Source organism: Lithobates pipiens, unplaced genomic scaffold (assembly GCF_037356315.1).
Source record: "Lithobates pipiens isolate NorthernLeopardFrog02 unplaced genomic scaffold, aLitPip1_a1.2 Scaffold_22, whole genome shotgun sequence".
In the NCBI taxonomy this organism is placed as follows: domain Eukaryota; kingdom Metazoa; phylum Chordata; class Amphibia; order Anura; family Ranidae; genus Lithobates; species Lithobates pipiens.
The window spans coordinates 64,982,874-65,008,475 of NW_027507784.1; the positions used below are offsets into that span (position 1 = coordinate 64,982,874).

Consider the following 25,602-nt stretch of genomic DNA (forward strand, 5'->3'; position numbering starts at 1 on the left):
GGGTTTGTGCAAAGTGCTGTCATTGGTGTCATTGCAAATATCTTTAAAATTTATTTGCCATGTAATAAACTATAATTCATCAAAAGTCATAGATGTGCACTGAAACATCTGTACGTTTCTGAAGTTTCAACTTTGGTTCGAGTATATAGACTGATTTTCTTTAGAATTTTAGTTTTTATATAAGGCAGGGTGGAGTATGGAAATTTCTCTTAATTTCCTGTCCTGTAGATACAATAGGAAGTCAGAGGAAATCTCTGATACACTCTTATGCCCTGTACACACAGTTGGACTTTCCAACGGAAAATGTGCGATCGGATCTTGTTGTCGGAAAATCCGATCGTGTGTGGGCTCCATCTGACTTTTTCCATCGGAATTTCCGACACACAAAGTTTGAGAGCTGGATCTAAAATTTTCCTACAACAAAATCCGATCGTTTAAATTCCGATCATGTGTAGACAATTCCCACGGACAAAGTGCCATGCTTGCTCAGAATAAATTACGAGACAAAAGCTATTGGCTACTGGCCCGTTTATAGTCCCGTCGTACGTGTTCTATGTCACCACATTCTGAACTTTGTGCGACCGTGTATATGCTAGACAAGTTTCGGCCAAAATCTGTCAGAAAAAATCAGACGGATTTTGTGGTCGGAATGTCCGACCGTGTGTACAGGGCATTAGACATTTGTTATTGAAACAAGTGTCCACATGTATGACAATAATGTTTGGTGTGTGGTTAGGTTTACCATCACTCCATTCTTTGTGCAAGTTGCTTGTGCATATCTTTCAATGTTCATTATATATTACCTAGTGCTCCCCATCTAATGTATATTAAAAAAAATATTTAATTTCTTTCATTTCTATTTGACTTTTTGCCAACAAAAATGAAAAAATGTCTACTGCTTTTTTTTAAATTGATATATATATATATATATATATATATATATACACACACATATATATATATATATATATATATACACACATATATATATATATATATATATATATATATATATATATATATTTTTTTTTTTTTTAGATACCATTTTTCTTAATAACAGCCTGTCTTTACATGTATTAAGACCTGATTCAATATTATGTTTTCTGTCTGCAGAACCAGTACAAAGCAGACTTGCAGTGGCTGAAGGGCATTGGCTGGGTCCCCATTGGCTCGCTGGATGTAGAGAAGACCAAGAGAGCAGGTGACATCCTTAGTGAAAGAAAATACCGCCAGCACCCAGACACCGTCAAATTTACCAGTGTCACTGATTCCATGGACCTAATGCTGGCAAAAGCTAACGCTGAGATCATGAATAAGGTAATGTTTGAAATGTTGTAGGTATTGAGTCATTGGGGGTTATTTACGAAAGGAAAATCTACTTTGCACTGAAAGTGCACTTGGAAGTAAAGTCGCTATAGATCTGAGGGGGACATGCAAGGAAAATAAAAAACTGCATTTTAGCTTGCACATGATTGGATGATAAAATCAGCAGAGCTTCCCCTCATTTCAGATCTACCCGTTTGATTTAGAGCGACTGCACTTCCAAGTGCACTTGCTGTGCAAAGTGGATTTTCCTTTCGTAAATAACCCCCATTGTATTGGTTACTTTCTCCTACTGTCTTTGCTTCAATAAGCAGAAATGCAGTTCATTTTCTAAAGAAAATATTCCAGGGCTGCTGAATTTTCTTTCCAGCAAAGTCATCTCTTGAAACAGATGTACTATAACTCTTCTACTGACGACTCATTTCATGCTGCTTTTGGCAGATCTTGAAATATTTGTAGAAATAGTAAAAGGCATTAGTAAATTTCACATATTAATCCCTTAAACATGAAAGGAACAGTTAATTTTGTTTGCCCAATTTTTGTCAATGTATATGGTGTAGGAGAAGTGCTAATCAAGTAAGTGTGACACTTCAAGAGTAAAGGATCAAATCAGGGCCTCGGATTTAAATTTTAAGGTTAAGTTTAGATTTAGCTTTTAGAGAGTTAAAGTGATATGAAACCCTCATTCTTTTTATTTCAGACAAGGAGGTTCACACACACCTAATATCTGTAGTCCTCTTTTAAAGTGTCCCTTTTCTCCAGTCCATTGGATCCTAAGGCTGTTGTCACCAACTCCCAACATGTGCCTTCCCTGAGTCACCCATGACACCCCACACACACACACACACACACACACACACACACACACACACACACACACACACACACACACACTGTGTGTAACTGCTGACAGCAAAAGCGTATTGCTTCAATGCAGTCAGTGTCTGCCAGGATCCAGGAAGTTCAGGGAGTGGCGTTGATCGATTCTGCACCTGGGCAGAGGTGATGAAGACAGAAGGTAAGTGTTTGGGGACTTAGGGTAGAAAAAGCACTGGGGCTTTGTTTACCCACATCCATGAATGTGTCATGCCCCATACACACGATCAGAAATTTCGACGGAAAAAGTCGAATCGGATTATGTTCTCAGAGAATCCGATCGTGTGTGGGCTCTATCTGACTTTTTCTTTCGGAATTTCCGACAGAAAAAGTTTGAGAGCTGGATCTAAAATTTTCCCACAACAAAATCCAATCTGTGTGTAGAGAATTCCAACGCACAAAGTGCCACGCATGCTTAGAAAAAATTTGGAGATGAAAGCTAATTCGCTACTGGCCTCTACATAGTCCCGTCATACGTTTTGTACATCTCCTCTTTCCGAACGATCGGATTTTCCAACAACTTTGTGTGACCATGTGTATGCAACACAAGTTTCAGCCAAAATCCGTTGGAAAAAATCCGACTGATTTTTTTCCAATTTAGGACTGGTAATCTATATTTTGTTTTTTGTTCTTGGGTTTAGGGTTGTTGTACTTTCACATGGTTCAGCATTAACTTTCACAGTTCCTTCCCTCTCTCCTGAAGATGCTGTAAGTGGCTACACTAAGCACTATAGTTATAATCAGCTTAGAATAATACCAGCAAACAGGTGCTTCCCAAGTGTAGTGCTCACTTACTGTGCCAACTATAAGGAGTGAAGGAGGCACAGAAGGACAAAGTTGGGAGTCATCAAGAGAAAGGAATTACTTGTAATTGTGAAGATAACAAATGCACAAGTTCCATATGTTACTCATAAAAAATGTGACAAGTTTGAAGTTGATCTGTAAGGGAGGACATGCAGTATGGTGTTTATAATGGTTAACAGTTTTGCCTAGCAGCTTTGGGTTCTGGGTTCACATTCTACCAAAGGCGCTAACTGCACTGGATTCGGGTTTTCTCTGATTTAGGGATGAGCCGAACACCCCCCGGTTCGGTTCGCACCAGAACTTTCGAACGGACCCCAAATTCGTACGAACGTTAGAACCCCATTGAAGTCTATGGGACTCGAACGTTCGAAATGAAAAGTGCTAATTTTAACGGCTAATATGCAAGATACTGTCCTAAAAAGGGTTTGGGGACCTGGCTCCTGCCCCAGGGGACATGGGTCAATGCCTAAAATGTTTTTAAAAATGGTCGTTTTGGCGGGAGCACTGATTTTAATGACGATTAAAGTGAAAAAAAAAAGTGAAATATTCCTTTAAATATGGTGCCTGGGGGGTGTCTGTAGTATGATTGTGAAGTGCCAGGTGTTTCCCGTGTTTAGAACAGTCCCTGCACAAAATGACATTAAACGGAAATAACACCATTTAAAACTGCTTGCGGTTTTAATGTTATATCTGGTTCCTGCAATATGGTTGAAAATCATTGAGAAAAATGGCATGGGTAGCCCTCCCTGCCCATTACCAGCCTATTTGGGTCTTGTACGCATATTAAGGGGAACCCTGTACCCATATTAAAAAAAGGAAATGCGTGTGGCCCCCAGGCCCTATATACTCAGAACAGCAGTATACAGGCGGTGCAAACAAGACAGGGACTGTGTAGGTTTGTTGTGTTAAGTTGAATCTGTTTGTAATTTTCAACTGGTACATTTTTAAAGTGTAGCTCCAGTCAAAAAAACTATTTTTAAGCTTTTTGGAAAACATAGGGAAGGGTTATCACCCCTGTATAATTTGTTTTGTCGTCCATCTTTTTTCATCTCACTTGCTGTTGTCTCCTTCCGTTTGCAAGTAGGAGATGTTTGTAAATTGGATGTTTGAAAGTAGGGGCCTGCCCTATATGCTCTGCAGAAATGGCGGAACAAGGTGTTGGTTTTGCCACAACATTGTAAGCCCTGAAAGTGACTCTTGGTGGGCGCTGGAGCGCCCTGCTGTGAACGATTATATCAAGAATTGTAATTACATGCCATTGTTGAACAGTGGTAGAAAAATTGACCTTTGGTGGTTGTGGTGCTGGTGCCACAACACTATAAGTCCTCACCGTTACTCTGGGTGGGCACAGGAAGGGGCCCTCCTGTGAAATATTATATCAAGAATTGTAATTACATGTCCCTGTTAAACAGGGGCAGAAAAATTTGGCCTTAGGCACTGCTGCTGGTGCCACCACACTGCAACCTCTTCCATATACTCTAGTTTTATTGCAGGAATTAGCCCTGCTGCAAAGCATTGCATCAAAAATTGTACTTAAACGCCCCTGTTAAACAGGGGCAGAAAAATTGGGCCTTAGGCACTGGTGCTGGTGCCACCACACTGCAACCTCTTTCATATACTGTAGTTTTATTGCTGGAATTAGCCCTGCTGCAAAGCATTGCATCAAAAATTGTACTTAAACGCCCCTGTTAAACAGGGGCAGAAAAATTGGGCCTTAGGCACTGGTGCTGGTGCCACCACACTGCAACCTCTTCCATATACTCTAGTTTTATTGCAGGAATTAGCCCTGCTGCAAAGCATTGCATCAAAAATTGTACTTAAACGCCCCTGTTAAACAGGGGCAGAAAAATTGGGCCTTAGGCACTGGTGCTGGTGCCACCACACTGCAACCTCTGCCATATACTCTAGTTTTATTGCAGGAATTAGCCCTGCTGCAAAGCATTGCATCAAAAATTGTACTTAAACGCCCCTGTTAAACAGGGGCAGAAAAATTGGGCTGATGGCATCAACCAGAACCAGAAATGTTCTTCCAACATATCAGCGGAGGAGGAAGAGGATAGACAATCAACATAACAGGACAGTCACTCAGCATCAGCATAGGCAGTCTTGAAGGGATGTGATATTTGAAAAAAAATTATTCTGTTACATCAGCTTCAGGTGCTTGGTAGCTGTGGGTGATCCAAGACTGATTCATCTTGATGAAGGTCAGTCGATCAACTGATTCGGTGGACAGGCGCACCCTGTGATCGGTAACAAAGCCACCAGCAGCAAAGAAGGTGCGTTCCGAAAGAACGCTGAATGCAGGACAGGTCAGTAGCTCAATTGCATACTGTGCAAGCTCTGGCCAGTGATCCATCCTCAAGACCCAGTAAGCCAGAGGATTTTCGGTGGGAAAGGTGTCCAAGTCTGACCTTGCCCCTAGGTATTCCTGCACCATGTAAATCAGACGCTGGCGATGGGTGCTGGAACCGATCATACCTTGGGGCTGCGGACTAAAAAATTGTCTGAAAGCATCAGTCAGACGGCCACCTTCTCCACCGCTCCTTCTGACCGATGCCTCAGCAACACGTTGTCCAGGACCAGGAGTTTGTAACCTCCCAGTCTCTGGGAACGCGTTGCACAGACCTTTCTGCAAGGCCTCCCGGAGATGTCTCATCCTCTGCTCCCTCTGCGATGGCAAGATAAGGTCGGCAACCTTACCCTTGTACCGTGGATCAAGGAGAGTGGCCAGCCAGTAATGGTCCCTCTCCTTGATCCGAAGAATACGAGGATCCTTCCGCAGGCTTTGCAGGATCAGGGAGGCCATGCAGCGTAGGTTAGCTGAGGCATTCGGTCCGGAGTCCTCTGGGTCACTAAGGACAACATGATCCGCAGCTACCTCCTCCCAGCCACGTACAAGTCCACGTGTTTCTTGGGACTGTAAATCATCCCTACAAGACTGCTGATGCTGAGTGCCAGCCTCCACCTCCATGCTGACACAATCATCCTCCTCCTCCCCTTCCTCCTCCTCATCCTCTTCCTGTGTGATGGGTGGCACAGCAGGAACACTGTCTGGATAAAGGGGGCCTTGAGAGGCAAGGAAGTCCTCCTCTTCCTGCCTCTGTTCTGCCTCAAGTGCCCTGTCCATTATTCCACGCAGCGTATGCTCCAAGAGGTGGACAAGAGGTACAGTGTCACTGATGCATGCACTGTCACTGCTCACCATCCTTGTGGCCTCCTCAAACGGTGACAGGACAGTGCATGCATCCCTGATCATGCCCCACTGGCGTGGTGAGAAAAAACCGAGCTCCCCTGACCCTGTCCTGGTGCCGTAGTCGCACAGGTACTCATTGATGGCCCTCTGCTGCGTGTGCAGCCTCTGCAGCATGGCCAATGTTGAGTTCCATCTGGTGGGCATGTCACATATAAGGCGGTTCTTGGGCAGGTTCAACTACTTTTGGAGCTCAGCCAGCCGAGCAGAGGCATTAAATGATCGGCGGAAATGCACACAGACTTTCCTGGCCTGCTTCAGGACATCCTGTAAGCCGGGGTACCTGCCCAAGAACCGCTGCACCACCAGGTTAAGGACGTGAGCTACACAGGGCACATGGGTCAGTTGTCCCTGTCGGAGGGCGGAGAGGAGGTTGGTGCCATTGTCACAAACCACCATTCCTGGCTTAAGCTGGCGTGGCGTCAACCACCTCTCGGCCTGCCCCTGCAGAACTGACAAAACATCCACCCCAGTGTGGCTCCTGTCCCCCAAACAAACCAGCGCAAGCACGGCATGACATCGTTTTGCCTGCGTACTTGCGTAGCCCCTGAAACGCCTACGAAGCACCGCTGGTTCTGAGGACAGAGCACTGGAAGAGGCCATGGAGGAAGAAGAAGAGGAGGGGGTGGAGGAGAGAGGTGTGTCACAACCAATAGTAGCATTTTGGAGGCGTGGTGGCGGAACAACCTCCAACACTACTGCACCTTGTCCTGCATCCTTCCCAGCTGCCAGAAGAGTGACCCAATGGGCCCTGAAAGACAGGTAACGTCCCTGTCCATGCCTGCTGGACCATGAGTCAGTGGTAATATGCACCTTACCGCTGACCGCCCTGTCCAGCGAGGCAAGGACATTGCCTTCCACATGCCGGTAGAGAGCCGGAATCGCCTTCCGTGAGAAAAAGTGGCGTTTGGGGACCTGCCACTGAGGAACCGCACATTGTACAAACTCACGGAAGGGGGCCAAGTCTACCAACTGAAAAGGCAGCAGTTGAAGTGCTAGCAATTTAGCCAAGCTAGCATTCAACCGCTGGGCATGTGGATGGCTGGGAGTGAACTTCTTCCGCCGGTCCAGCAGCTGGGGCAGGGACATTTGCCTGCTATAATCGGACGTGGGTGTACCGCTAGCAGAGTTCCCGGAAGCACTTGGCTGTGACACACCTAATTCTACACCTTCATTCCTCTCAGAGCAGGTTTCAGAGAGGACTGAAGGTCTAGTGGGGTTGGAGATGCCAGCTGATGAGGAGCAAGGAGAGGTCCGCTTTGTTCTTTGGTGTGGGTCTTTGAGGTACGCTTGCCAACGAGCTGCATGGCAGGTCAACATATGTCTGGTCAAGCATGTGGTGCCCAAGCGGCTGATGTTTTGGCCACGTGAGATACGCTTGAGACATATGTTGCAAATAGCAGCGGTGCGATCTGATGCACTCGTCTCAAAAAAGGCCCACACCAAAGAACTTTTAGAATAACGCACAGAGGCAGCGCTCTGCACAGGCGGAGCTCTGCGGTGTGATTCAGTCGGTGTGCTGCCCCTAAGCTGGCCCCCGGAGGGCATCCTGCCTCGTTGGACATGTGCCTCCTCCTCCTCCTCCTCCTCCTCCCTCCTTCCAGGCACCCACATGGAGTCAGTGCCCTCATCATCCCCTCCCTCTTCATCGCTGTAGCAAACCTGGCAGTATGCTGCAGCTTGTGGAACATGACTGCCAGATTGCTGTCCTTCTTGAGCATCCCCTCTCTCTGCGCTCACGCTACTGCCTTCCTCTAGCTGAGTGTCATCATCAGAGCCAACAAAACACTGGGCATCCTCCTGGAGCATGTACCCAACACTGTGCTCAAAGAGTTCAGGAGACTCCTCAGGAGGACGTGGTGGGTCTAGGGAAGGAGTCACTGATGATGACATTGAGAGGAGGGAAGACGATGCGTTGGCAGCTGCTTTGCTAGTACCCTGAGACTGGGTGAGAGAGGATGAGGAGGATGAAGAGGGCTTGGTCATCCACTCTACCAAGTCGTTGGCATGTTGCGGTTCAACATGTCCAGCTGCCGAAAAGAAGGACAAGCGTGTCCCATGGCCACGTGCTGATGACAATGCACCGCGTCCACGACCAGCACTGTTGTCTCTAGACACAGAGCCTGCTTGCCCTCTTTTATCGGCTCGCGCCTGTCTGCCTCTCCTTGCTGGCCTTCCAGACATGGTAATGGCCTGAAGGGAGTTGGGTAAAAAAGCAGTTGGGTAGTGTATATTGTGCTAGAGGCACACAACACCCACTAACTCCTGCAGATGCCTTTATTATAGAACACCAGAGATAAAGGGGTATATACAGATGTATACTGTGCTGTGCTGGAGGCACACACAACTTCCAATAACTCCTGCAGATGGCAAGTGGGCTCAAATAGAGAACAGCTATGTAGGTGGATATAGCGGTATGTACTGGGTACAGAGCACGCAGACAGCATGCACTATCTCCTAACAATACTGACTGCAAGCTCTATTATAAAAGATAGATCACTAGCTATATAGTTGAGGTAAATATAGCAGTGTATACTGCGGTCAGGGCACGCAGACAATAACCAGAGAACACCAGAGATAAAGGGGTATATACAGATGTATACTGTGCTGTGCTGGAAGCACACACAACTTCCAATAACTCCTGCAGATGGCAAGTGGGCTCAAATAGAGAACAGCTATGTAGGTGGATATAGCGGTATGTACTGGGTACAGAGCACGCAGACAGAACGCACTATCTCCTAACACTACTGACTGCAAGCTCTATTATAAAAGATAGATCACTAGCTATATAGGTGAGGTGAATATAGCGGTGTATACTGCGGTCAGGGCACGCAGACAATAACCACTACACAACAGCAAGATCGAAAATCGGCCGAAAACTATCGGTGTGTACTGTGTTGAAGGTACACAGAACACCCAATGCTTCAGATGCCAACACACTACACAAGGCCGCCACGCTGGCGGCCTTATATAGTGTGGGGCGTGCACTACACAGCCTGAGCTATGATTGACCACAGGCATCCTGCCTGTGGCCAATCATGGCTCTCCTCACTGCTGGCGCTGCGATTGGCCAAGCATGCGGGGTCACAGTGCATGCTTGGCCAATCATGAGCCAGCAATGCACTGTGCCATCGCAGTGCATTGTGGGCCGTGAGCGCCACACGAATTTGGCGCGAATGGACCAAAATGTTCGGACTTCGCCGAACGGACGAACAGCCAATGTTCGAGTCGTACGTTCGACTCGAACACGAAGCTCATCCCTACTCTGATTGCCTACTGAATTGGTGCAAAATTGGCCCACATGTGGACATTAGATTGTAAGCCCTTTAGAAGGTAGGGTCTGATGTGAGTGAATATATAAAATACTTTATAATATGTTGGTATTATATAAATGTGGAAAAAATAATCTGTTTCAAGACACACAAACACCCATGGAACAATAGTAAATTGCACATAGCTGGAAAATCGTTACAAAGATGTGCAGTAACCCATGCCATGGCAGCCATTTAAATTTCACCACAGAGGATGTCTGCTAATTCGTGGTAGTGAGGTACTGTGCATTGCACATTTTTCTTAACCTTATTATGCCAGCTGATATGTCTGTTACTGTGTCTTAGAGTTTACAGTATTTTTATGTCATTAACTCTGTTAATGTTGGTGTCTCATAGCGCCTGTACACCGCAGCATGGAACAAGGATAAGGAAACCATCCATGTGATGCCAGACACTCCTGAAATCGAGCTGGCCAAAGCAAATCGTATCAATTACAGTGAGGTAGGTAGCACTGGTATGAGGGGTTTAAAAACAATGTATATTCTACTATAAATAGACGATAATTTGTTTCTTTAATCAATCTCTATAAAATTGTACAATTATTCTTCTAGTTTAATCTTTACTTCACCAAGTATTGTACTACCAATAATAATTATAAATTGAAAAATATAGAAAGGTTGATATATACTCATATAACTTATTTTTAAGACATGAATTTATTATCTTTACGCTTGAATGTTTATTTGAGAAGTTTCTCTAGTCTTATAATATATTGTATTTTATTACAAAATATGTACTAATAACATATACTGTATTATCTTCAATAAAATGTTTAAAAGAAAGAAAAAAACAGATTTATCTATATATTATATATATATATATATATATATATATATATATATATATATATATATATATATATATATATATATAGATACATCTAGATAGTATATATAGATATCATAGGTGTGCGCAGACTATTGCATTAGGGTGTGCACCCCAAAGCTCAAACACATATGCGTGCGTGTGCATGTGTATATATATATGGAAGGTGTCAGTAGAGCAGTGAAGTGTGTCATAAGGGCAGATATTGGTTGTGTCAGTAGGGCAGTTACAATATTATTTTAATTATTTTTATTTTATTTTTGTTTAGTGTAATATCAGGGGTCTAAACAGTGGAAATATGCACCACACGGGGTGATTAGGGTGTGCCCAGGCACGCCTATGATAGATATATATTTATATAATGTAAACTATATATCAGTGGTCACCAACCCTGTCCTCAGGGCCCACTAACAGGGCAGGTTTTATGTATTACCTTGGGGAGATGCAGACTAGAACACTGCAATCACTGAGCAGCAAATGATATCACTTCACCTGTGATGTATTTCAGTTATCTTGCAAACCTGGCCTGTTAGTGGGCCCTGAGGACAGGGTTGATGACCACTGCTGTATCTAATCAAATGGTTCCACTACTGGTATTCCAGCTAGCCATATTTTATTAGAACAACGTAATGTAGTGTAAGCAGCTTAAAATGGGGGTTTTACAGTTTTGTAAAAGTGAGACACATTATTATATTATTAAGAAGGTGGTATGTCTATAAAATCAGTCTATAGTTATATTAAAGACAAAACTCAGGAACGGAGTGAAAGGTAGCCTTTTTACATGACAAAGTGGACAGAACCAGCACTGGAAAGGGCAGGAAATTATTCTTCGAGTTGGAGAGAAGCGTGGGCAAAATGGATGTGCACAGTTGTGCTCAAAAGTTTGCATTCTCTGGCAGAAATAGTGAAATTTTAGCATTAATATTGAAAGTATGACTGATCATGCCAAAAAACTGTCTTTTATTTAATCACTTCAGTACAGGGCATTTTCACCCCCCTTCCTGCCCAGACCAATTTTCAGCTTTCAGCACTGTTACATTTTGAATGAAAATTGCGAGGTCATGCAATGCTGTACCCATATGAAATTTTGATATTTTTTCCCCACAGAGCTTTCTTTTGGTGGTATTTGATCACCTCTGTGTTTTTTATTTTTTGCACTATAGACAAAAAAAGACCAACAATTTTGAAAAAAAAACAATATTTTTTACTTTTTGTTATAATAAATAACCCATAAAAAAAATAAAAAATTTCCTTAGTTTAGGCTGATATATGTTCTTCTACATATTTTTGGTTAAAAAAAATCCAAAATAAGCATATATTGATTGCTTTGCGCAAAAGTTATAGCGTCTACAAAATAGGGGATAAATTTATGGCATTTTTATTGTTGCTTTTTTTTTCTTTACCAGTAATGGCGGTGATCTGTAATTTTTATCATGACTGTGATATTGCAGTAGACTTTCAATATTTTCAATATCAATGCCATATAATGCCATTTATGCCATATTTTCAATATTAACCACTTAACAACCGCCCTATAGCCGAATAACGGCTACAGGGCGGTTTCTTAACTCTGGGAGGCCGTAATATGACGTCCTCCCAGAATTCCGCTCTCGCGTGCACTCGAGAGCATCCACGACGGATCACGGATAGCGGCCGTTTACCACGTGATCGCTCCGTCAAATGACGGAGTGATCACTTGTAAACAAACCGGCGTCATGTTATGACGCCGGTTCCTCCCTCCCCCTCTCTGTACCGATCGGAACAGCGGAGGGGGAAGAGATCGGTGTCAGCAGCGATGTGGGCTGCATCTGCAGTGCTCACTTTGCTGCTCACCGAAAATTAACCCCTCAATTCCCTGCCAATACTCTGCAATACCCTGCAATACCCTGCAATACCCTGCAACACTCTGCAACACTCTGCAACACTCTGCAACACCCTGCAACACTCTGCAACACTCTGCAACACTCTGCAACACTCTGCAACACTCTGCAACGCTCTGCAATGCTCTGCAACACCCGCCAATACCCTGCAACACTCTGCAATGCTCTGCAACACCCGCCAATACCCTGCAACACTCTGCAATGCTCTGCAACACTCTGCAATGCTCTGCAATACCCACCAATACCCTGCAACACACTGCAACACCCGCCAATACCCTGCAACACTCTGCAGTGCTCTGCAACACCCGCCAATATCTTGCAATGCTCTGCAACACAATACTCTGCAACGCCATACTCTGAGATACCCAGCCATACCCAGCCATAGTCGGTGATACCCTGCAATACCCAGCCATAGACACCCCCCCTCCCGCCGCCCTCCGGTGCTTCTACCGACTCGCCAATACGATCAAATCCAGAATCTTTTTTTTTTTTTCAGGCTTCCCAGCATAGAGGTGAGATGTGGGGTCTTATTGACCCCATATCTCACTGTAAAGAGGACCTGTCATGCCATATTCCTATTACAAGGGATGTTTACATTCCTTGTAATAGGAATAAAAGTGATCAAAAAATTTATTTTTGGGGAAAAAAATGTCAAACTAAAATAAATAAAGTAAAATTAACAATACAATTTTTTATTTTTTTTTAAAGTGCCCCTGTCCCCATGTGCTCGCATGCAGAAGCGAACGCATACCTAAGTCCCGCCCACATATGAAAACGATGTTCAAACCACACATGTGAGGTATCGCTGCGAACGTTAGAGCGAGAGCAATAATTCTAGCCCTAGACCTCCTCTGTAACTCAAAACATATAACCAGTAAAAAAAAAATTGTCGCCTATGGGGATTTTTAAGTAGCGACGTTTGGCGCCATTCCACGAGCCTGTGCAATTTTGAAGAGTGACATGTTAGGTATCTATTTACTCGGTGTAACTTCATCTTTCACATTATGCAAAAATTGGGCTAACTTTACTGTGTTTTTTTTTTTTGCACAAAACTGTTTTTTTTTCCCAAAAAAAAGCATTCGAAAAATTGCTGCGCAAATACCGTGCGAGATAAACGACCACCATTGTATTCTCCAGAATCTTTGCTAAAAAATATATATAATGTTTTGGGGTTCTATGTAATTTTCTAGCAAATAAATTATGATTTTTACATGTAGGAGAGAAATGTCAGAATTGTCCTGGGTGCTCCAGAACGCCTGATGGCGCTCCCTGCATGTTGGGCCTCTGTATGTGGCCACACTGTGTAAAAGTCTCACACATGTGGTATTGCCGTACTCGGGAGTAATAGCAGAATGTGTTTTGGGGTGTAATTTGTGGTATGCATATGCTGTGTGAGAAATAAACTGATAATATGGCAATTTTGTGAAAAAAAAAGTTAAAAAAATCTTGATGTTGCAAAGAATTGTGGGAAAAAATGACAACTTCAAAAAACTCATCATGCCTCTTACTAAATACCTTGGAATGTCTTTACAAAAAGGGGTCATTTGGGGGGTATTTGTACTTTTCTGGCATGTTAGGGTCTCAAGAATTGAAATAGGCCGTCAGTACTTCAGGTGTGATCAATTTTCAGATATTGGCACCATAGCTTGTGGACTCTATAACTTTCACAAAGACCAAATAATATCCACCAATTTGTACTTATTTTTACCAAAGATATGTAGTAGTATACATTTTGGCCACAATTTATGAAGAAAAAATTACTAATCTGCTAAATTTTATAACAGAAACAAAGAAAAATTCATTTTTTTACAGAATTTTCTGTATTTTTTTCTTTTATAGCACAAAAAATAAAAAACCCAGCGGTGATTAAATACCACCAAAAGAAAGCTCCATTTGTGTGAAAAAAAGGACAAAAATTTCATATAGGTCCAGTGTTGCATGACTGAGTAATTGTAATTCAAAATGTGAGAGCACCGAAAGCTGAAAATTGGTCTGGTTATTAAGGGTGTTTAAGTGCCCAGTGGTCAAGTGGTTAATGCCAAAATTTCACAATTTCTGCCAGGGTATGCAAACTTTTGAGCACGACTGTATGTATAGCCAACACTTTTTCTAATTTGAGATGAGCGGAATTAATGAAGAGCATCACAGTAGATCACTGCCTACAGGGCCCTGCTGATGTTGAAAATAAAGTTGGCAGTGCCCATCTGCAATTAGCTATCTTTAAGATCAGTAATGCCGCATACACAAGAGCGGAATGTCCGACAGAAAAAGTCAGACCGAAGCTTTTCATCGTATATTCTTAGGTTTTTATATTATTTGTGTTTTTTTTTTTCTTACAGAAACAGTATAGACTTGCCCTGGAAGAAAGCAAAAAGAAGGGTTATGACTTACGTGTTGATGCCATCTCCATTAGGGCAGCAAAAGCTTCAAGAAATATAATCAGTGATGTAAGTGTCGCAGAAAATTGCATTTCAATTACTTTGAACTTTTTCCAGAACCCAACCATTTTCAGAGCTTTTTTATTTCAATATTTTTTTTTTTGTCCTACAGTATAAATATAAAGCAGGCTACAGACAGCAGCAAGGCCACCATGTTGGGTTCAGAAGTCTCGAGGATGATCCTAAATCTGTTTGGGCTATGCATATTGCCAAGATCCAGAGTGACCGAGAGTACAGGAAGGATTTTGAGAAACAGAAGACCCAATATCAAAGCCCTGTGGAAATGTTGTCTGTTTTGTTGGCCAAGAACTGTCAGAAACTTGTGAGCGACATTGACTACCGCCATTATCTTCACCAATGGACATGTCTGCCAGACCAGAATGATGTCATTCAGGCCAGGAAAGCCTATGACCTTCAGAGTGATGTATGTGATCTGATTTCTACAAAAAGTTTTCTAAATCTGCACACTTTTCATCACTCAGGAACAATTGTTTTTATCTATTTTTTAGGCACTCTACAAATCTGACCTGGAATGGCTGAAAGGTATTGGTTGGGTGCCTGTTGGTTCCTTGGATGTGGAAAAGGCAAAGAAAGCTGGACAGATTTTGAGCGATAAGGTCTACCGCCAAAAGCCAGATACTATCAAGTTCACATCTGTCCCAGACTCAATGGAAATAGTACTGGCCCAGAACAATGCTCAGATCATGAATAAGGTAGGTTGACCATTATAAATATGAAGCCATTGAAACCCTATAGGGATGCTGCCATTAGTTTTATGTTTTTTTATGGTAGAAGTAGCTATTAGTTTTTTTTAGTTAGAGAAGAATTAGCCTGTATATGAGTAAAATACCTATTTTTCTGGTGGGCTCTTCATGAGCTCAAACTAACACTGATATCACCAATACTGTGGTTGCTTCCAACAACCACTGAATCAGTACATAGCACAAATATGAAGTAGGGGATGACAGGATGATCCACATGACACAGCAGGAGAAGCGCTATCTGACACAACCAGAAGTGTCAGATAACAGCGGTGGTTGTAGCTCATGAAGGAGCGAACATTTAACACATCACTTACCTTAAAAGGTAAATAGTCTTCCTCTTTATTAACAGGTTTTTTTCTATAGGCCTTAAGGCTTTGACGTTATGAAACAGAGCAGCACTGAAAGGTATGGGCTTTCTCTCTTCATGAGGTAGCAGAGAGAACAGAGAAGCTTTGTTGCTGAATAGCCTAGTACACCTGATGTTATAAGCAGACAGTATTCCGCTTTTAACACTACTAGCTCATTCACCACAGCCTCATTCGGCTGCAGTATTGTCCAATGTGGTCCACAAGCAAAGACAAGGAAAAATTCTTAGTTTTGTATAGGGCCTATTCACATGCATTGTGTGCCTTGCATTGTGTGTGATGCAAGCTTTATTTTATCCCAGTGCTGCGCATCCCAGTGAGCTTCAATGCATTGCAATGTGCTGCAGTGCATAGAAATTACATTTTACAAAAGGAAAACATAGAGAACCAAGCAATGCATTATAACAATGCAATGAAGTACATTGCACATCAGAGCACACATGTTATATGCTATCTGTTATGCGCTGTGAAGTGTGAACAAGCCATGAAAGAGTTTTGTGGCCATTAAGACAAGTCTGGGTTGCCCAGAATTTTAACACTTTGGCATAATGCATCGGAATGCAATTAAGGTGTTCTTGTAATAGGCAATGGTCTCTAAACAGTTCCTGATGGTTACAAACACCCACTTTCAACCATCCTGTGTCAGCTAAAAATAGCCTCTCCATTGAGTTATTATTTTTTGTTTTTTTGGCTGAAAGGAAAAAAAATTAATGCAACAATACACAAAGAATACAAATCATTTACGTGAAAAGGAAAAACTAAAAAACCCACTAAATCAAATAAACTTATCTACCCTAATTATACCAAAAAATATTAAATCCTCTTAATAAAAAATAATTTCTCCCATGTTGGTTGAAGATCGTAGGGTACTTTTTTTGAAACTGTCTTAAATGTGAACAATTTATATTTAGTTCCAAAGTGCATGTTTTTGTTTTGTTTTGTTTTTTTTATTTAAAAAAAACGAATAAATTCATTTCTAGTATGCAGTTCTTTTTTTTGTAATATTTGAGCATTTTACATTTTCTAAGCAAACTGGTGTGTTGGTTTGTCCTTTCCAGCGCCTGTACACTGGAGCTTGGGATATCGACAAGAAAACCATCCATGTCATGCCAGACACACCAGAGATCCTGCTTGCAAAGGCTAACTCTGTCAACATCAGTAATGTAAGTATTCAACTAAGTTAGAGTCATTGTAAGTGCAGGGACTTTACTAAGAACTTTTTTTCTTTGCTGAACTCACTCATTCTTTTCGTACCATCAGAAATTATATACCAAAGGATGGGACGAGGCCAAGGCGAAAGGATATGACATAAAGGGTGACACTATTTCCATTAAGAGCGCCAGAGCTTCCAGGGATATTGCAAGTGATGTGAGTATAGAACACAGACGACAGGCAGACTAGCACGAAAAAGTATGCAAAAAAAAACAAATCATACAGCTTAAAGGAATACTTTACTAATATATAAAAAAATGACAATATTCGCACCTGCATTCTCCAAAATAAATTTAACAGACATTTGTGGTCATTTGCAAACATCTTCCTACAGACACTAACCCATATTTCACAGCTTTATCAGTTTTATTGAGAAATTAGGTCATTTATATACTGTACATTGTTTACTCATTTTAGCAAACATTATTGCAGACTATTACCTCCTTTGGCTCAGATATTTTCTGCATTACCATTTTCTGCACTAAAGGAAGTGGAAGAGCTAAGTGGAAGGATCTACTAAGATCAGTTCCACTGAAAAAATGATGGGAAGCAACAAAAAATACCAAACATGTTGTGCATTCTTTTGCTGTGATTGTAACAAAAATAAAAAATAAATCAGATTTTTATGGTAATTTTAAATAGCCATAGACGGGTGTAGATTGAAATAGAAGGGTAATTATAAATGGCATTAAATTATAAAATGGCTTGTGTGCCAGTTATAAGTGGGGACAAATTACTAGAGGAATACTTTTTTTCTTTCTTATCCATTGAGGGATGAGAAAGTCTTTCACATTCAGGTTATACTTTTGCCTACAGGAGGATTGGAGACTGGCACATAAAAACCTGTATGCCAGCCCAGCATAACCCCTCCTACTACCAGCATTCTTTTCTCTTTCAGTGCAACTATTCAGTGCAGCCATCCTTGGTGTAGCCTTTTCGAGTGGTTTGTCCAGACTCTGCTGAACTGGACATTGCCAAAGATAGCCTGGAAGTGACTTTCAGGCATTTTCACATAGGGCGCTTTCTGGATTTTGTTCTGGTAAAAAGTTAGTTGCTGGATTCTTTTCAAGTCCAGAGGGGCTGGCGTTCCCTCACCACTTGCCCTGTCTCTGAAGACTCACTTTGTGGAAAAACTGGTCAGGCCGGGCACTATGAGCTACCTCAAGTACATGAGTCACAGAGTGCCTTTAAAATTTCCCAGCTTCCTGCTAATTTCCACTGCAGAAGGGTTAACTCTTTGGGACTGAGTGCTAATGTAGAGTATTGCACATGCACATGCACTCTCTTTCCTGCCATACATTGTCAAGGAAGCATCTCCTAATTACTGTTCCTGTTTGCAAGGAACCACACAGAACCTTGATCTAAGATCCATGGACGTTTCAGCCGCATTTGATGTCAGCTTTGGGAGTAAGGTCCTTCAGGCAGCTCTGTTATGTTTATTGGGCTTGTAAGGCTGCGTACACACGGGCGGACTGTTCGCCCAACTTTGTCCGCTGAACAGTGTTTGGGCGGACAGTCCGCTCGTGTGTGGGCTTTCAGCGGACAGTTTCAGCGGCCAGTTTGACGGACAAGGTTTTTCGGAATTTCCGAAAAACTGTCCGCTGAAACCTTGTTTCAGCGAACAGTCCGCTCGTGTGTAGGCTTGTTCGTCAAACTAAGTTCCGCGCATGCTCAGAAAGGATTTACACGCCGAAAGTTATAATGCAGTGTATAGGACGTCGTATTTTTCGTCCCGTCGTACGTGCCGTTCACGTCATCGCGCACGGTTTCAGCAAACTGTTCGTCCGTCGTGTGTGGCCATGTCCGTCCATGCTAATTTTGAGCGGACTGTTTGCCGAAACTGTTTGACGGACAAAGTTGGGCGAACAGTCCCCGCGTGTGTACGCGGCCTTAGTGTTTGTTTTTTCTGTGTTGCCCACCCCTCAGTTGAAATTCTTTTACATGTGTCAAAGGTGAAAAACTTTTTGTGTTTTATTATTGCATGGGAAAGAAAATAGATTTTTTGCGCTCAACATAAAATTATTTTCTTGTAGTCCATCGACATACACTCATCCCATCCTTCTATGTTTGTGATCATGCTTTCTGTTTGCTACAAAACTAAGGCATGCTAGTAGTAGGAGGTGTTATCTTGGGCTGGCCTTAATTTTTTATTTTTTTTTGTGTTCAACTCTTCAGTAGGAAGCAGTGTAACCAAAAGGTGAAAGACTTCATGTGTTCCTTTAATTAATCCAATGAAAAATATTTTACGTTTAATACAAAAATTTAGCTTAGCAAAAGTCACATTACTCACTCCAAAAGAAATTCCTTTTTTTTTTCTTCTTCTGCTCATGAATTTGTTCAAAGAGAACACATGCTCAGGCTAACTGAAAAAAAGGTCTCTGCTTAATTAACCTCAGTGATGCAAGAATGTAACATCAGCTTTTCATACAATCAAAAAGGGGCATGTTGGATAGAACACAAAGTGCAAACATAATGAGAACAGTTAGATTGTTATAACATGCCCTATACTTAATGCCAAATATCACTTTAAACTACAGTGTAGATTATTCAGATAAACTGACTAACTATGGCTAGCATAAACTTTATATATGCATACAGTACAGTAGATGTATTCAGTCCACAAAATATACATATTGCAGCTTGTATTCCAGCTTGATATTGTTTTTTTTCCTAGTATAAATACAAGACCGGATACCGCAAGCAGCAAGGCCACCATGTTGGGTTCAGAAGTCTTGAGGATGATCCCAAATCTGTTTGGGCTATGCATATTGCCAAGATCCAGAGTGACCGAGAGTACAGGAAAGATTTTGAGAAACAGAAGACCCAATATCAAAGCCCTGTGGAAATGTTGTCTGTTTTATTGGCCAAGAACTGCCAGAAACTTGTCAGTGACATTGACTACCGCCACTACCTCCACCAATGGACATGTCTGCCAGACCAGAATGATGTTATTCAAGCCAGGAAGGCTTATGACTTGCGCAGTGATGTGAGTATTGCTTTTTGTAATTAGTTATAATTTGGGAATACTCTCAGTTTCCTACATGTTATTAATCTATGTCTGAAGAGAACCTCTGACATGGGCAGTGGTAAGCTTCCTGCTTGGGCCTACATTCAAAAAGTTTATAATAAATCTGTCTTTGTATTTATAATGAATGGTTTGTCCACTTATTATTGTAAAGGATTGTGAGTAAGTAACTTTAATGGTCGAGCAGCTTCATCCTTCTTTACAATTTGTGCTTGGTCTTATGAACAGTAGTGAAATACATTCAATGATCCTTGATCTTGTACAGTGACCGTGTACAGTGGTGCCATTGAAAGTTTGAAATCTGAACATCTCAGGCCATCCTTGTAGGAATGGGAGGCAATCTATTTCTTGGGCCTCCCAACATAGTTACTTAGTTACATAGATAGGTTGAAAAAAGGTCCATTCCATTCAACCAATAAAAAAATGAATTCAACCAATAGAAAATTACATTCCTTCCTGAATCCCTGGATGGCAATTGGATCAACAGTCTCTGGTGTTATTACCTATAAATGTTAATATCCTGTTATATTTTATGCATTAGGAATTCACCCAGTCCTTTTTTAAAACAGTATACTGAGCGGGCCAGAACTATTTCTTGAGAGAGTCTATTCCACATTTTCCCAACCCTTACTGTGAAGAAGCCATTCTGTGGCTTTACCGTAGTTTTAGCGGTGATTTCCAGGCATTAGCGTGACGCTTTTAACCCCAAATAAGGGCGCTTTGGTAGCGCTGCCCATTCATTTCAATGGTCAGGACGTTTTGGGGGCACTGTATACAGTGCTCCCAAATTGCCCCAAAGATGCTGCTTACAGGACTTTTCCTAACGTCCCTCAAGCACACCACCCCAGTGAGAAAAGTCCCACTGAATTGAATTAGAGTCGGTTTTCAGGCATTAGTTAGAGGCTATTTTTAGCACTAAAACGCCTGAAAACGGACTCAGTGTGAAGCTGGCCTTAAAGTGAATAACTCTACATCAAGTTTACTATATTGACTGCCTATGTATTTATAATCACCTCTTTTCAAAAGAGAATACGTTCAGTTCAGCTAATCTTTCTTCATAGGCAAGATTCCTCCATGCCTCTTATGAATTTGGGTGCCCTTCGCACTTTCTCCAGTTCCCCAATATTCTTTTTGTGAAATGGTGTCCAGTAAAGGCCTATTGTTTTCCTGTGGTTTTTATAACATGTATTCATTATGTCACTATTGGCATTTTAATTAATTGTAATTTCCTGGACTCCGGGAAAGTAATTCATATTGGAGCTCCACCCAAAAGGGGAAGCTCCCCTTGTCTGCCACTCCCCCTACATTTGGCACCTTTTGGGGGGGTTTGGGGGGGAGTGGGTACCTGGTTTTGACAGGTACCAGCTCCCACTCCGGAAGTTCAGCCTCCCTCCTACTTTCCCCACAGCTGGCCCATTCACAGAGAGCAGCGCACTTCCTGCATGCGCAATAGGGAACCAACTGTGAAGCTGCAAGGCTTCACTGCTGTTTTCCCTTAGTGGGGATAGTGACAGCCCCCCGAAAGCCTATTGAAAATTTTTACACCGCTAGATTCCTGGACAGGTAAGTGTCCTAATATTAAAAGTCAGCAGCTACAGAATTTGTAGCTGCTGACTTTTATTTTTTTCTGAAGGAGCCCGGAGCTCCTCTTTAAGTACATATATGGAAACTGTTTGCATGAAAAAAGATTTGTAATTTTGTCCATCCAATCCTAAGATTTACATGGCCCCATTATACAGCACAGCAAGGCTGGTGACCTAACTCTTTTCTACCGCAGTAATGCAATACAGCGTGGTCACCTTCCTGCCCCCACCCTGAGAATGGACTCTGAAGGAGAGCTGCAGACTGATGTAATAATCTCCCTGCTCACTTCTTCACTCAGCATGTTGCTTTTCATCACAGATTCATACAAAACAACTGACTGGGTCATAGTGTTGTGCTCGCTGTCCCTCTCTGAGTTCTGCTGTATAGAGTGTTTCAAGAGGCTGATGTCATATTCATGTGCATAGCTGAATTCAACATACATTTACTGATGTTTTAGTGACCTACCTTAACTATACTTTGCTCTGAGTGCAGATTAAAGTTGAAGAGGGATATTATTTGCAGTTTTATTAAATTGCTTGATATTCAAGATTCGGTTGAAAAAATATTTAGGAATATATTTGGAAGTAAGAGAGTTTGGGGTTATGCTCACTGTAGATTTCCTATTGATCCTCATAGTTTATATTTATTTTCAGTGGCTATATAAATCTGACCTGGAATGGATCCGTGGTTGTGGATGGAGTCCTAATGATTCCCTGGAAGTGAACAAAGTGAAGAAAGCTCAGGAAATCCTAAGTGAGCGGCACTATCGCCAGCAACCTGGCACCATCAAATTTACCAGTATTGTTGACTCTCCAGATGTGGTTTTGGCAAAGAATAATGCCCTGCAGCTAAGCAGCGTAAGATCTCTTATCATTCAAAGCTTTTTTTTGTTTGTTTTAGCAAAATACCCCAATTAATGACTTCATTTTAAATTGTACAAATAGAGCATTTACCAAGATGCTTGGAACAAGGAGAAGACCAAGTTCCATTTGCCTGCTGACACCCCAGGGATGGTACAATCCAAGATCAATGCAGTCAACATAAGCAATGTAAGTATGCTACACAAAAATGTAAAAAGCTAGCACCTCAACACAGGGTAACAAGAAGTATGCTATGCAGGTTGCACAGTTTTCATATCCCTTAGTCCATGATCATTTGTAATTCACTATTTGATTCTCCTTCCCATCTCTCCAACCAACTACAAATAGAGAGATTTAAAATGTTTTTTAAAGTCAAGGGACCCACGTATAACTACTTCTTTTGGGTTTATAAACACTTTACTCCTTTTGATGTCTGATCAAGTTTTTCATTTTTTGCACACGTTAATATGCAAATTTTTTGGCTTGACACATCTTTGGCACTAAAGGATTAAAGTGTATCTAAAAGCCAGGTAGTGACAAGGGTTTGGAACCGTTGTTAGATTTTTTACTGCTCTCTGTGGCCCTGTTTTGGGGACTTACTCACTCTGTTTGTCCTGATGATCATTGTCACCAACAGAGAATGAAAGCAAGTGAAAATATATTTTTTTTAAATGGCCACCAGAACAAAACTAGAGGGGAAATGTTGCCATGGGTTAATCTGTTTTGGTGACAGCTTCTTTAAATGGGACTTACCTCACTTTGAAGAGGAAAGAGGTTTTAACCCTTCTCTACTCTATTTACAATGCAAAAAAATAAATTTTGCCTTTAGGTATGCACAGTTTTATTATCCAGAAGCCTTGTGAGTGACATAGCATTATATAGTATTTGATTTGATTTGATATGGGATTTGTACTGCACTGAAAGCGCTCCATTAGGAGCCTGCCTAGGCGCACAGAGACCCTAAAATCAAGTTGAGATTTCAAATAGAACGTTAAAAAAGGAGCCTAGGGTGCCCAATATGAAATAGGCTATATGTAAATAACATGCCCCTTTGCTTGTACCTCTAACTGTATTTTTTGAGTATTTAAGCAACTGTGCTTACCTTACATGTAGCTATTTTTGGCAAAAAAGAAAATGCTTCCTCAGTTTATTTAATGGCTTAGCATTACTTCAGTATTGGTCAAGCAATCATTTGTATAGATTTTGCCCTTGCTCTATAACATATTAACCAAACATCTGCAAACAAACCGAGGTAAGGTGTTATAAAGAATTTCTCCATGAAGCTGGTGTGGTGCAGCACTAGGCTCTATATTTTTGAAATTTTAGGTATTGTCCTGGTGGAGGACATTGTTAAAAAAATAAAATAAAATCTGCAATTCATAAACAGTTGTTTGCAGTGATTTAGGGAGGTGATCAGATAAGGAGGATATATTATTAAAACTCCTAAACATGAGTAGATATATGGATATAAACTATCTATAACTATATTTGAATAGCTGAAATTAAACAACATTTTACATTACAGAAACAATACCAGCTGGACTGGGAAAAGGCAAAGAAGAAGGGCTACGATTTAAGAGCAGATGCTATTGCAATCAAGTCTGCCAGAGCATCAAGGGACATCGCTAGTGATGTGAGTTTTAACAGTGGAGTATAATCATGGTAAACTTTGCAATGTGGTGAATACAAGGGATACATTTTTTTTATTTTTTTTATTACTCCAGTACAAATACAAGATCGGATACCGCAAGCAGCAAGGACACCATGTTGGATTCAGAAGCCTACAGGATGATCCTAAGTTGGTGTGGGCCTTGCATATTGCTAAAATGCAGAGCGATCGTGAGTATAAGAAGGATTTTGAGAAACTAAAGACCCATTATCAAACTCCTGTGGAAATGCTCTCTGTCCTTCTGGCCAAGAACTGCCAGAAATTAGTAAGCGACATTGACTACCGCCACTACCTCCACCAATGGACATGTCTGCCAGACCAGAATGATGTTATCCAGGCCAAGAAAGCCTATGACTTGCGCAGTGATGTAAGTTAATTTTTCTGTCACTATTTTCACATCATTAAATGTGAGAGTAATTCATTTGAGTTTTTAGCAAACACAAAACATTAAAATGTTTCATATAGGTTTTTAGATTAAATCATTTTAAAATATATAGATAAATATTATCATTGATATCAGGTGTATGTAATTGATATGGAACATCTCTGGTTGTTTCATATATAATTAACCATATAGTTGGCTTTCTAAATTCTAATGGGTAGGCTTGTAAAGTATCACTGCGCTGTCAACACTGATTCATTTCTCGGTTCTAATCCACAAATGTTGTAATTTTGTTCCCAGTGGATATACAAGTCTGACTTGGAATGGATCCGTGGTTGTGGCTGGATTCCTAATGACTCTCTGGAAGTGAACAAAGTGAAGAAAGCTCAGGAAATCCTAAGTGAACGCCACTACCGCCAGGCTCCTGCCACCCTTAAATTCACCAGTATTGTCGATGCTCCAGGACTTGTCCTCGCCAAAACAAATGCTCTCCAAATTAGTGATGTGAGTATATTGTTAAGTAAGGTTGAGAAAAGTTCATTGTGTTCAACCTAAACTTATACACTAATACTGCTTATCTAGGTAAATTTAACACAATATATTTAGTCAATTTCTGCATTTTCCTGATAACAGATTTCTGGCACATTAAGATGTAAAAATGCTTTTGTTCTTTTATTATTATTATTATTATTATACAGGATTTATATAGCGCCGACAGTTTACGCAGCGCTTTACAACATTAGGGTAGACATTACAATACAATACAATTCAAGACAGGGGGAATCAGAGGGCCCTGCTCGTTAGAGCTTAAAATCTAGGAGGAAGTTCAAGTTATACAAAAGGGTAATAGCTGTGGGGGATGAGCTAATGGAGAAAACAGTGCAGTTGTTAGATGGAGGCAGGATAGGCTTCTCTGAAGAGGAAAGTTTTCAGGGATCGCCTAAAAGTGGATACATTTGGAGACATTCTGACAGCTTGGGGTAGTGAGTTCCAGAGGATGGGTGAGGCTTGGG

At 41.5% G+C, this 25,602-nt stretch overlaps 1 protein-coding gene across 30 annotated transcripts in view; it reads left to right on the top strand.

Annotated features, from left to right (window-relative positions):
- The window catches only part of NEB (nebulin), a 300,983-nt gene that overhangs the window by 130,204 nt on the left and 145,177 nt on the right, over window positions 1–25,602 (top strand). For all 30 annotated transcript variants that reach the window (XM_077447687.1, XM_077447688.1, XM_077447689.1 and 27 more), the window contains 13 exons: window positions 1,114–1,317; window positions 9,922–10,026; window positions 14,630–14,737; window positions 14,841–15,152; window positions 15,238–15,441; window positions 16,916–17,020; window positions 17,118–17,225; window positions 19,744–20,055; window positions 22,332–22,535; window positions 22,623–22,727; window positions 24,064–24,171; window positions 24,263–24,574; window positions 24,890–25,093. In XM_077447687.1, coding sequence (XP_077303813.1) covers window positions 1,114–1,317; window positions 9,922–10,026; window positions 14,630–14,737; window positions 14,841–15,152; window positions 15,238–15,441; window positions 16,916–17,020; window positions 17,118–17,225; window positions 19,744–20,055; window positions 22,332–22,535; window positions 22,623–22,727; window positions 24,064–24,171; window positions 24,263–24,574; window positions 24,890–25,093 — 2,391 coding nt within the window. The remainder of the gene's footprint in view (window positions 1–1,113; window positions 1,318–9,921; window positions 10,027–14,629; window positions 14,738–14,840; window positions 15,153–15,237; window positions 15,442–16,915; window positions 17,021–17,117; window positions 17,226–19,743; window positions 20,056–22,331; window positions 22,536–22,622; window positions 22,728–24,063; window positions 24,172–24,262; window positions 24,575–24,889; window positions 25,094–25,602) is intronic.